Raw genomic sequence first — 12,515 nt, 5'->3', positions numbered from 1 at the left:
CATAAACCCTGCCGTTTCGGCCGTTGGATGCAGGGGCAAAATCGGAAAGCTGCAAAACTGGGGCACTTGAGGTTGAGAGGGTTTTCTTCTCCTCGTGCGCCCTCGCGTTTTCTCTTCAACCGCCGCCACAATTTTTGCGGCGCCCCGCCCCGCGCCGTCACATCGCCGCCGGCGGCTAGGCCTAGGGCCGTAACAGCCACCCCTGAGACTGAGATGGAGACAGCGGAGGAGGCTGGGCAGGAAGTAGTCAGCGTTGGTGGGGAGGATAGGATCCCGGAAGCTGCGGCCTGCAGCAGGGAGGAGGTGAAGGAGGAAGTGGAGGTGAGCTTCGATGAACTTGGCCTGGACGAGCAGCTGAAGAGGGCTTTGAGGAAGAAGGGCATCACCAAGGCCACCCCGATACAGCGGGAAGCCATCCCTCTCATCCTGGTGCGTGGTTTATAGCTTTCATGCTGTTTATAGTGTGCTGCTTTTCTGCTTCGTGCGTATTTAGTCCAGATGTTCGGCCTCTGCCATCCAATCGGCTTCAAGGCCTGGGTCTGGTAGTGTTTGCGAATGATCTCTGTAGCATTGCCATGCTATTAGGGTGTAGTAAAAAAACTAGTGGGAAATGATGCAGGAAATATGGAATTTCAGCCCCTTTTCCTTGGAAGAAGTTCAATTCTGACAAGTGTGATGGTCATGGGCAGCATTATTTGAATAGCCTGAATTCTCTGGTGAACTCCCGGGATTAGTGTCAGTTGCCTGCAAAAACTGCTATGGCCTATTTATTCGTCATCAAAGATGATCCTGTGCTAACTTTAGTTTTAGCCAAGTGCAACACAAGAAGGATCTGGTGCAAAAACTGTTGTGGCCTATATATTGTACAGCAGGATAGATATCTAATTTTGTGCAACAATTTTTGTTTCCTGTAATTGGGGCCTCTCGTAAAAAACTAAACATTGTGGTTCCAGGAAGGGAAGGATGTGGTTGCGAAGGCCAAGACTGGCTCTGGGAAGACCTTTGCCTACCTTCTCCCACTTCTGCACGAGCTACTGAAGTTGTCCTCAGAAGGGCGTATCCGAAAACCTGCACCAAATGCCTTCATCCTGGTTCCTACTCGAGAATTATGCCAGCAGGTAGTGAACCTTAGCTTACTTTTCTGTGAGTGATCCATGACTAAGTTTGGGTTTACTTGTTTCAATGCTAGCTGTAGTAGTTATGTTTTGCATCTCACTTGGATACATAAGGATTCATATGAAGTATATGCTGTTCATTGACAAGGTTTATTTAGTTCTTGGACTATGAAACATACATGTAGTAGCTGATTGGATTATATTTGGATATGGAATATTCTCATTTGCATGCAACTTGATATGTACTTTTCATATCATCAGCATATTTCAATAACATGTAGAACCTGACTCCATGTCATTGATTAGTTTAGTGGTATAGGTGAAAAATGCACCTCAAGTGGTGCATGCATGGAGATGCCCCTTTGGACAAGTGAAGTGCAAACACATGTTTTTTTATATCCACTATTTTGATATATATTTTAATTTGCTAGCTATTAATATCATGCGGGTATGATATAATTTTCCTTCCCCTTGTTTTCATCTTTGCTAAACAGGAAGCTAACACTGCTGTCATCTCTTTCTCGATATATAGGTTTATAACGAGGCATTATCTCTCCTTGAGTTTTGTACATGCAAATTGAGGGTTGTGCAAGTTACCGCGAGCATGTCGAATAAGGACATTGTGAGACAATTCTATTCCGTTCCATTGTTATTTTCTCCACTTGGTATCCATGTAGTTATTGTTATTATGTTTATTAGCTCAAGTAACTAACTAACTTTTGCCTTTGCAGACTGTTGCGTTGTCTGGCCCCCCTAATATTCTTGTGTCAACTCCAGCTTGTGTTGCAACATGCATATCAAAGGGAATTATCCGTGGACCTTCAGTTAAAGAGTCACTTTCAATGATGATTCTTGATGAGGTGCACTTCAGTTGTCATTCATAATTTTTTTACTCTCATTTTGTAAAGAGTTGAATTTGTGATTCTATATTCTCTTTTACAGTCTATAATAAAATAATGAAAATAAATTTCTGCTATTCCATTTTTCTTAATTGAGTTAAGGTTTTTTTTCCATGAATTTGTGCATATGATGATTTTGATTTGTGCCACTTTAAAGACTTGGAGATCATACTTCAAATTTCTGCCGACATTTTATTTAAAGCTGCACTGCCATATACGTCCTCTGTTTATTATTTTAGGGTGTATACTTTGGTATGTAAAGTCTTCAAAAGCATATTTTAACCTTTGAATTTCTTTCGCAATATATTTTCAATTACTAAAAAACACTTCGAAACTATTAATGCATTGATATGACTTTATAATCTAAACATGCATTTAATTTGACTAACTGTTGGTCAAAATTACAAACTGTTTTTTCCATAAAAATATGCCTTAGAAGGTTGAGGGAGGGAGTATAACATTCTTCTTTGAAGTGATGTTATCAGATTTTCCACACCTTTTGTGTATTAATCATAATGTTCAGGCAAGTTCCTTTTGAAGTTACTAATCTACCAATGGTTAGTTCCCAGGCTGACCTTCTTCTATCCTACCGCTGTGAAGATGACTTGAAAGCACTCATCCCACATATCCCGAGAAGCTGTCAGTCCATTCTGATGTCTGCAACTTCAAGGTCAAATCCAGTCCACGCTCCTTTTTCTTCAGCTATCCATTAAATCTTGATTCTGCACCCTACATTTACGATTTATCTAAGCATTTTTTTTGAACTTAGTCTCTAAGCATTTAATTATTTTATAAATACTTGGTTCAGATGGTTTGCTCTTGAAATTGTGAATTTTTCACTGTTTACAATTTTTACCATGCTGGTTGCTGTTAGATCTGTTTGTGCTGTTGCTTCTCTTGATGAGACCCTGCTCAGTTTAATAATTATTTAAACTTTAAATGCATCTGACATGTAAGTGTTGGAGGTTGAATCCATGCTATTGCTTTCCCTTAGTAAGAGAGAACATTAGAAACTTAGGCCGTTGCTTGCATTTGTGTTCCATTTATTTGGTTATACTGAAATTTGACTGTATGGCAGCTCCGATGTTGACAAATTGACAAAGCTACTTCTGCATAACCCATTTATTCTAACTCTTTCGGTGGTTGGTCAAGCAAAGGATGACGTGATCCCCAAAAATGTTCAGCAGTTTTGGGCAAGTATCTTCTGCTGCCTGTTCTTTTGACAATTTTTTTCCCACCATGGCAAAGCCGAATTTCATTACCTGACAGCAACAAAATTACAAGAGTTTGTAACACCTGTTCTTTTGACATACATGTACTTGTTCTCCTTTTCATATTACCATTGCAACTTGGAGGTTCCAAAAAACTTTTACTGGAAAACCAAAAGTTCTCATGCTTGATAGGATTACATTTTCCTGTCTGTCCCTTATCTGGGGCCATTCATAAGCTACGGATGTATTTTAAAATTAAAAAAAAATCATTTTGCTGAAGTTACTTGGCCTTCTACACATCTATTTCTTCGTCCTGCTCATTACATATCATTCACTTTTTGCCCACAGGTCTCATGTGATGCTAAGGATAAAATGCTTCATATCCTTGCACTTTTAAAGTTTGAGCTTATTCAGAAGAAAGTTCTTATATTTGTGAACTCAATTGATATGGCATTCAGATTACGACTGTTTTTGGAAAAGGTAAATCATACCACTGCCTTGTGTCACTCACTACCCTAAAAACGTGATTGCTCATCTATATCTGTAAAAAAGGTATTTTAATTTACTCGACACCTGAAAAAAAATTTCAACATATCCTGGAGTGATTGATTCTTAGAATTCCTGTTTGAGATAACCTGGACTTTATGTGCTGCAATTATTGACCTTGTAACCTACTCTGGGGCCAACCACTTTCTTTTTTCCTTCTGTATTTGATGTTATAAAGTTGAGCATACAATCATGTTACAGTGGACTCTCTTGCTCTGTCATTAAGTTCATTTGTCTCTTCAGATAACCATAATACCAGGTTAGGCAATTCTTGCAAAAAATAACTGGAGGATCGGTGCTACATCTTTTTTTCTCGAACATGTAGGAGAGCTATGTATCATTATATTAAGAAGGAGAGGAAGGGGGGGGGGGGGGGGGGGTCGGCGGGAAGAACCCCCATACAATACAACACCACACACTCACCTTGGATAATGCTCTACAAACTTTGTCTATGCTATGATTGTTTCTATGAGTATACTGTTCACTTTGGTGCTTTTGTTCACATACTATGTTGTTCTTTGCTCTTGCTTCTATCTCGTTTCTATTTTAGTGTACACTTCATTTGTAGTATTAACAAACTTATGATGAATATTCTCTGCTTTATACAGTTTGGGATAAGATCTGCAGTTTTGAATGCTGAGTTGCCACAAAATTCCCGACTACATATTATAGAGGTATCATTTTTGCACAGATTTTATCAAATTATCTGTAACTATAAAGAACTTAATAAATGGAGAAATGAAGCAAACAACTTGGTCGTTGCATGACCTCTGAGTTAGGTTCCCTTCAGCTCCTTAGATTGCTTGTTAATCATGTACCTGTGCTTTGTGAAGGCACTTGTCTATAAAACTCTGCCATTATTATTTGTTTCTAACTATTGGCTAGTATATGCCTCTACTGTGTGAATGTTTAATCTTGGACCCTTATTGATGAGAAACAGAAAAGGTCATTGATATGGAAGGTTACCAATTAAACAATGTTTAAAACTTTGCTATCGAATCTTTTACTGGAAGTTTGCATAGCTTACTTCTTGTGCCGACAAGGGGGCTCCATAAACAATTTAAATTGTCTGTGTATTCCTTTTTAGGCATTCAATGCGAGGTTATTTGATTATCTGATAGCAACGGATGACACTAAAACAAAGGAGGAGAAGCAAACCAATAAGGAAAACAAGAAAGAGCCAAAGTTGTCCCACAAACGGGAGAAGCAAACCAATAAGGAAAACCAAAAAGAGCCAAAGGTGTCCCGCAAACATTTGCAACAGACTTTAGATGCCGAATTTGGAGTTGTCAGAGGAATCGACTTCAAAAACGTATTTACAGTAAGTTAATATATTGATCTAATAATGGTCAAAGAATCAGAGGCACTATATCACCATTACATACCTTCTTGCGATTAAGTCAGTACCTGAGAACATTTTTTCGGTTAACGACTGGATCAATATGTGTTCTGTTTTGTTGGCAGTTTTATTATATTTTATCTTGGAGCTCAGTTTTATCACTCACCATGAGCAGTAGATGCTGAATTTTATGCAGAGAAATTGTCGTCCTATGTTCTCTCTGAAATAAAAGAAGGTTCCAATTTGAATGTCTGCTGTATGATTCATCAATTATTTTTGTTAGAAAGATCTATATAGGAGTTTGGATTTTGTCATCTTTGTTTATAGCTTAATAGCTCGAAATTTGGATAGTCACTCAGAAAATGAAATTTTGACTTCATGCTTTAAGTTTTGAAGAGCAGGATTGACCTTTATCTTTAACCTTTTTTTAGGTAGTCAATTTTGACATGCCTCTGGATGCTGCTGGGTATGTTCATAGAGTAGGGCGAACAGGTAGAGCGAATAAGACTGGTGCATCCATATCTCTTGTAAGTTTAATGTTACATTGTTTATTCATATAAATTTATCATCAGGAATAACTGACATGTTGCAAAGTTCCTACTTGTTCTGATTTTTATGTCCATATCTTTTGGCAATTGCTTCTTTAGGTTTCACCAGAGGAGGATAGTACTTTTAAAGAGATTGAGCATATGTTGCAAGATGTCGAAAAGAAAGATATGGACTGCATTTCACCTTTTCCATTACTTACGAAAGATGCTGTTGAGTCTCTACGGTATAGGGCTCAGGTCTGCAACATATCTGTTCCAGATTATATATTTGATTTTTAAGCATATTCTATATTTCTATTTCTGTCCATTTATGCAACTTGATGCTAGCATAGATTTTAATATTTTATGGAACTTATTATTTGTGATGATGTGCTAGTATTTGAGTGAGGCATGGGTTGCCTGGTGAGGATCTACTATATTGTGGTTACTGGAAGGCTAAAAGTTGATCTGGTAATAGTGTCCAATGCAGTTGGCAGTGTGATTTTCAGTTGATTCTTGTTCATTTATTAGTCAAGTAGATACTATGTATATAAACCTTCGTTGCACTACCGAGAGCCTGGAGCCTGGATATGTGGTCATGCTCATTAAATATGAAACCTTGCTCAGGTGTCTCTGTTTGTGTTAGTCTTGGGCTCTTGGCCCTTTCTTGCCTGGTAAGGAAAGTTCATTCAATTGGTAAAAAACTACTGATGCTTTTTTGCCTGGGCAAGCTAGTAGTAATCACTACTCAGGCTGATATTCTGAATAGTTGGTACAGAGCATGTTTTCTTGAGTCTGTACTTGATCTTGTGCTAATGTGCTAGCTTCTAGCAAATGTGGTTCATTTTTGCAGAAGTTTTTTAAACAATTTTTGCAACTGGCATGGTTGCTTTTTTTTTGTGTGTGAAGCAGCTGTAATGATTTGGATGGCTATTGTTAACTGGCACTACTCTTGCAGGATGTTGCAAGGACTGTGACAACACGTGATATACAGGAAGCGCGTCGCCAAGACATAAAGAATGAAATCCTCAATTCTGAGAAGTAAGATCCTTGTTGCAACTAAAGCAGCTAAATTTTTGGTAGAATGCAAATTGCATAATGATAGTTTAATATCTTGAAAACAACCTACTGGCTCTTCTCGGAAAAAGGAAGGAAAAAACTCTACTTGTCGCCGGTATACTGCTAGATAGCAATAAACTGTGCTTTCTTGCTGAGAACCGAGAACATCCAATATATGAAATTGTGTTTTTTTTTCATTAAACAAAAGATCATTTTCATTTCAAGCCATTTCTGCACCAATAATATTTTTTTTCATAATAGTGATGCATTTTTTACCATGTAGATTGAAGTCTCATTTTGAAGAAAATCCAAGGGACCTTGGTAAGTTTTACAAGTTTTGTGCAGAATAGTTGTGTTTGTATGTAACCTGTCTAAGGGATGTTCCTTTTTCTCCTTTCTAGATTTGCTCAAGCATGATAAGTTGCTAAGCAACAAAGAAATTCCTGCACACCTGCGTGATGTCCCTGACTACCTAATTGATCCCAAAACAAAAGAAGCCAGCAATGTTGTGAAACTTTCCAGGGCTGCCATGGGCATCGACAAGCCCCAAAGGCGGAAAAGACAGGGGTTCAAGGGAGGATCAGGGAAAAGCAGAGACCCTCTTAAGACTTTCTCTGCTGAGGTGCGTTTACCCATCCAATGGCTTCAAAATTTCAGATTAAACTTTAATGACATTTCTTGACACCAAGCATGTTGTGCTTTCCTGAACTGCCCTGAAAGTTCAGTTTCGTGGCTGTTTATTCTTTGATCATGAGATACTGATGCCAGAGTTGACAGTTGCTCAAACTTGCTACAAGCGACTAGAGAAACATATATAGAGCTAAAATAATCTTGATACTACATCTGGATCTGGTCTTTTATTCTATCTGTTGAATCGTGCTCCAACGCAATCCTTTAATGTTCTGGTTTTTCTTGTTTGCTGGCAGGGCAAACGACGGAGACGGAGGAAAGAGAGAGAGGGAGAACCAGATAGAAGAAAGAAAAAGAGTAAGAAGGCCGATAGTTGATTTTGCAAGGAGTTTGCTATCAGGCTCGCTCAATTTTGTAGGCTTCTTGTTTTAAGCCACATGACAAACTGTTGTATCGGTGACACTCGTAGCTAAGGAATTTTATTTATTGCCTGGTGAAACTCAATGTACTCGCTTCCCTCTGCTATACTGTTAGGAAGCACCAATTACGTTGAAATTCCATTCACCAAATCGGGCGATATTTAAGGCCGAAAATGTCAAGTCACCCAGCAAGAACATTCACATTAAACGCGCCCGTCCTCCATGGGCCTGGCCCAGGTGATGCCGCGCACAGAGTAGCATCTCTTCACCTCTTTCAGTTCGACACGATGGGGGCCGTGATGGGCCTGGCGCCTGAGACTGGGCCGCGGTCGTTTCCAACGGCTCAACAGACGCCCGGCGTCCTAGCCCAGGCCAGCAGGGCACCACTCGCCCGCTCCAGCAGTCCAGCTCCTCCGACGCGCGACCAGACGCTCGCCCTCGCCAGTCCCAGTCGCCATACCCAGAGGCCCAGACCCCGTCCGGCGCCCGCCGATTCGACGCGAGTACGCGACGCGCCGCGCCGGCCGCCGGCGGCTTCCCCAGATCCACGCGCCGCTCGGCGACCCGGCCGCTCGGAGCTCGCTCCGGCCGTCCGCCCGCAGCCCGCCAAAAATCATCCTCGGATCGGAATCAGCGGAGCGACGGCGGAGATGGGCGCGGATTGCCGGTACGAGCTGGCGCAGGCGGCGTACGTCAAGCTGGCGCTGCACGCACTGAAGCACCCAGCGACCGCCGTCAACGGCCTCCTCGTCGGCCGCCTCGTCGAGCCTTCGTCCTCACCGGCCGTCGTCTCGGTCATCGACGCCGTGCCGCTGTCTCACCACCCGCACCACCTGCCGCTGCTCCCCACGCTCGAGCTCGCGCTCACCCTCGTCGAGGACCACTTCGCAACCCAGGGCGAAGGCCTCGCCGTCGTCGGATACTACCACGCCAACCCGCGCTGCGACGACACCGACCTCCCGCCAGTTGCCAAGCGCGTCGGGGACCATATCTTCAGATACTTCCCCCGCTCCGCCGTGTTGTTGGTGAGCTACGTTTCATCCGTTCTTTTGATCCGATCTGCGCGGCTTAGGAGGGGGATGCAGATCTCATCTTTCTTTTATTGATTGATTAGGTCGATAACAAGAAGCTGGAGGAGGCCGTCAAGGGGAAGTCTCGTGACCCGGTGGCTCAGGCACGTTTCCAAATCTTTCTCAAATATACCTTCAAGACTTTCTAATTGGCACCAAGCGACCAGCAGTGCTAAGGCAGACACAGTACCCTCGTATTAATAGTGTTCTATGTTTATCGAGATGTTAGAATTTACAGTGAGTTTGCAAGGGGTAGCGAAACTATAATTTGTTATTTTATTTTAGACGGATGGGCCACAGATCTGTTCCATTTTCCATTGAAACCAACTTCACGGCTGTTGTTAAAACTTGGGAAGCTCTCCAAAATAATACAGACTTGCATAGAGTAGTGTTGATTTGAGCAAAGCTGGGACGATTATCATTTTGATATCTGTTTTTTTTTTCATTTATTTTAACTGAAACTATATTAGAGTTGGTTGCGGTATTGTTGTAGTGAAACCACATGATATTGTATTGATACAAGAGATTAACAATTTTTTAGTCTAGTTAGCAGGGTTTTTACTGCCTTACTGGTCCTTTGCTTATAATGCACAAGAATTGCAAGGGTCTCAGGTTTCAAAGTAGACGTACCTAATTTTATGGTCAGCAACAGGTTCATTATGTGATAGCTGAACATTTTTCCTTTGAACTGGTATCGCATCAAGGTTGTGTGGTTCAGACTCGGGAGGGTCCAAAAAGTTTGAAAACCTTCCATGGAGACTTGCTTGTAGTAAGCTTGATTTAGGCAAGTTTGAAAAGATCATCATTTTGAAATAAGAGATATAAATGTTCTTGTTCATATAAAACAAAGGACTATTGTGTTTAGTGAACATTTATACTTAAACCACATGACATTGAACAGATGGCTGTAAAAATGCATTGAACTTTAAAAAGTAAAAGTTGGTCACCCGTTGTTTAGATGAAAAGTGGGCTGCATGGCTCATTAGTTGGGCTAAACAGCCATTTAATCAAACTAATTGGCTGTGTAGGCATAAACGGCCGACTGCCTTGTAGTGTTTACATGTCTCAACAGGCATTTTGGTGAGCCATGTAAAATTGTAGACTGTACATGCAGACAGATTTTTTATTGCTGGGAATATTGGAGTGTAATACAATAGATTGTTGCTTTAGGTCTCTAAGTAATCTGTTATTGAGCCTAGAATCTGTCTTGTATATGCCTACTGGCAGTGATTTATGGTGCGTAACCGCGTATATCATGGTGTTCTATGGTAGGTATTTATATTAACAATTTAACAGTGATATGGGAATTTCACCTATCCACCAGTTCATCGTTTGTTCCATTTCGCAATGAATTCACCACACAGTGGCCACTTGCTTCATTTTCACCATGTCACCCCACTGCTAGCATGTCAACAAGCAACATAGAAGAAAATCGAGGGCAAAGAATGGTTGTACATCCACATAACTTACACAATTAACTTCCAAGATGCAATATATTCCCTTTAATAACATGAAAGATGCTATATTGTCTAGTGCATAATCAATAGTTAAAGCGAATATGTTTTGGCTATTATGCTATGAGATCTTACATACCTATGTAATATTGGATGAAGGCATGAAGCTAGAACCAGGCTTTAAAAGGCAAGAAACTTCTTGAAGATAAACTAAAATTATTTTCATTGCATATCCTTAAAGATTTTCATTGTCACGTAATTGTTGTATGACATGACTTAAGAAGCAATTCTTAAGCAATATATATGCACTGTAAGATCAAGAAGTGTCCTGGATTCAGCTTTATATGGTCACTCTAATTTGTTAAGCTTTGATTTTGAGCTGTATTTGAACAAAATACGCAAATGCACTAATTTTGTATCTTGACTTGATGAATTATTCTGGAAGGTGATATTCATATGAAGCACCAAGTGTTTATCCTGATATGCCTGAGTTAGCAGCAAAGTATATCAAAGATTGTAGCTATCAATTCTAGTTTTTAGCATTGCCATGTGAAAATAGCAAGACCCTTTTCTTCTTCTTCTTTTTGAAGTTCTGCATATTTCATCGATGACACTATGAATGTTCTGTATAAATGTTTGTACTCTACCTTGATAATGATTTCTGGCCTGAAGTTTGTTAGTGTTTCATAGTTAGCCAGTACTAAAAAAGGTCATTCAAGACTCAACGTGATAGAATATCATCGAGTATTCTTACATGATAAGCCGCATGACTCGGCCCTAAATTACTTATGAAAATAGCTAGAGAGGTCCATACTTAGTTACTTACAAAGCCTGTTCACATTGATCGAATGTTCTTGTAGAAATAATATTAGCTAGCTTGTTTTGATCTTGCATGGTTCATGACATAGTTAATGGCATATGCAGTTATACACCAGGGATTCATCAAAAAGTTGGCGTCAGGCTGGATCAGATGGAAGCAGTCAGCTTGTTCTGAAAGAACCTTCTACCAATGTTGTCCTAGCTGATCATGTTACAACAAAGAAATGGGAGAAAATTGTTGATTTTGACGACCACCTTGATGATATTAGCAAGTAAGTAAAATGTTTCCTTAACAGCACATGGAGATTTTGCCCAAAAAAATGAAAAAAGAGAGAAAATATTGGATAACATCTAGGAGAATCTTTGGGGAGGAGGGGGAGGGGGGTTGTATTACATTTAAAACTGAATAAATTCCATTTGCTGTCATGTGCAATGGTTTTGAACCATTTGATGGTCAGCACTTTTGGCCAAGCAGTTTATAGTCATTTCTAGCCACAGGAGGGGGGATGTATTGTGCACATATCCTTAAGCAGCATTTGTGGTCAAGCAGCATAGGCTGAGAAGTTGTATCATGGGCATGAGACTACAAATTGCATGTGAATCTAGCTTTTAACCATCATTTGCACTTTTACTTTCAATACATGAGCCAATCTTTCCATATGTGCGACAGATTGGCATCAAAGAGTGAGGTTACCATAAGAAATTTGGAGAAAATTAGTAGGGAAATGAGACGAGCATTATAACATCATTACTTCAGTTGTGTTGTCACATGCAAAAGACAAAAAACGGGACATTAACACGTAAATAAGTGGACCATAACATACCTGACTTTCACGCAGTTTCTTTTTTGTGTGCGTGAAGTTTTTCTGACGTTTCCTATCCTATAATAAAAAATATGTTTTGCAGGGATTGGTTGAACCCAGGCCTGCTTGACTGAATTTTCACGATTGATCTCTCTATACTGTATTGGAACTTTGCTAGAAATGAGGTGGTGAAGCTCGTCCTGCTGTACTCTGGACTTTGCTCAGTCGCAATGATTTATAAGCATGTATTTCAGTAAACAAGTGATTTTGTAACAGTTACAGTTCGAAATGCTAAAATTGACGTTGAGATGACATTTGAGTAGATTTATCCCTGCGGCATATTATTACGACTTGTCAAAGGAAACTTCATCACATATAAATTTAAGAGGCTGTTTGGATCCTTTCATTTTGAAGCAATTGGTGGACTAAGTTATTTGACAAGTGATTTGGCATTTCGTAACTTTCCAAAATTTAAATATAAGTCTATCTTAAATTCATGGAGTGGGAGAAAAATTGATTCTGTAGATACCCATGCAATGTTTCTAAACTTACAGCACCGTCGTCTGCCACCTAACTAGCCGGTGCTAAGGTTTGCAGATAAATCTTCAGAAAAACAAAGGAAAA

The 12,515-nt window shown here is 40.1% G+C and overlaps 2 protein-coding genes across 2 annotated transcripts; both read left to right on the top strand.

Moving 5' to 3' along the window:
* On the top strand, positions 13-7,881 carry LOC8059962 (DEAD-box ATP-dependent RNA helicase 16). Its single transcript, XM_002466482.2, has 15 exons — positions 13-429; positions 954-1,118; positions 1,648-1,737; positions 1,847-1,975; positions 2,584-2,684; positions 3,093-3,207; positions 3,574-3,705; positions 4,380-4,445; positions 4,859-5,092; positions 5,542-5,637; positions 5,758-5,895; positions 6,596-6,678; positions 6,980-7,017; positions 7,098-7,318; positions 7,623-7,881. Exons 1-15 carry the CDS (start codon positions 28-30, stop codon positions 7,701-7,703), a joined length of 2,091 nt encoding a protein of 696 aa, XP_002466527.2. The 5' UTR covers positions 13-27; the 3' UTR covers positions 7,704-7,881.
* Positions 8,018-12,297, top strand: LOC110435569 (ER membrane protein complex subunit 8/9 homolog). Its single transcript, XM_021461229.1, has 4 exons — positions 8,018-8,770; positions 8,860-8,919; positions 11,194-11,360; positions 11,995-12,297. The coding sequence occupies exons 1-4, from the start codon at positions 8,033-8,035 to the stop codon at positions 12,023-12,025; spliced, it is 996 nt and encodes a 331-aa protein (XP_021316904.1). The 5' UTR covers positions 8,018-8,032; the 3' UTR covers positions 12,026-12,297.

This window comes from Sorghum bicolor, chromosome 1 (genome assembly GCF_000003195.3).
Source record: "Sorghum bicolor cultivar BTx623 chromosome 1, Sorghum_bicolor_NCBIv3, whole genome shotgun sequence".
In the NCBI taxonomy this organism is placed as follows: domain Eukaryota; kingdom Viridiplantae; phylum Streptophyta; class Magnoliopsida; order Poales; family Poaceae; genus Sorghum; species Sorghum bicolor.
This window is presented reverse-complemented; position numbering and strand designations above follow the sequence as displayed.

Excerpts from the sequence above, each read along its gene's own strand:
- LOC8059962 (XM_002466482.2), top strand. The coding sequence starts at position 28 with ATGCAGGGGCAAAATCGGAAAGCTGCAAAACTGGGGCACTTGAGGTTG. Across the intron at positions 1,738-1,846 it reads GCATGTCGAATAAGGACATT|ACTGTTGCGTTGTCTGGCCC; the intron begins GTGAGACAATTC and ends TTGCCTTTGCAG. Across the intron at positions 4,446-4,858 it reads CCCGACTACATATTATAGAG|GCATTCAATGCGAGGTTATT; the intron begins GTATCATTTTTG and ends ATTCCTTTTTAG.
- LOC110435569 (XM_021461229.1), top strand. The coding sequence starts at position 8,033 with ATGGGGGCCGTGATGGGCCTGGCGCCTGAGACTGGGCCGCGGTCGTTT. Across the intron at positions 8,771-8,859 it reads CCCGCTCCGCCGTGTTGTTG|GTCGATAACAAGAAGCTGGA; the intron begins GTGAGCTACGTT and ends TTGATTGATTAG. Across the intron at positions 11,361-11,994 it reads CACCTTGATGATATTAGCAA|GGATTGGTTGAACCCAGGCC; the intron begins GTAAGTAAAATG and ends TATGTTTTGCAG.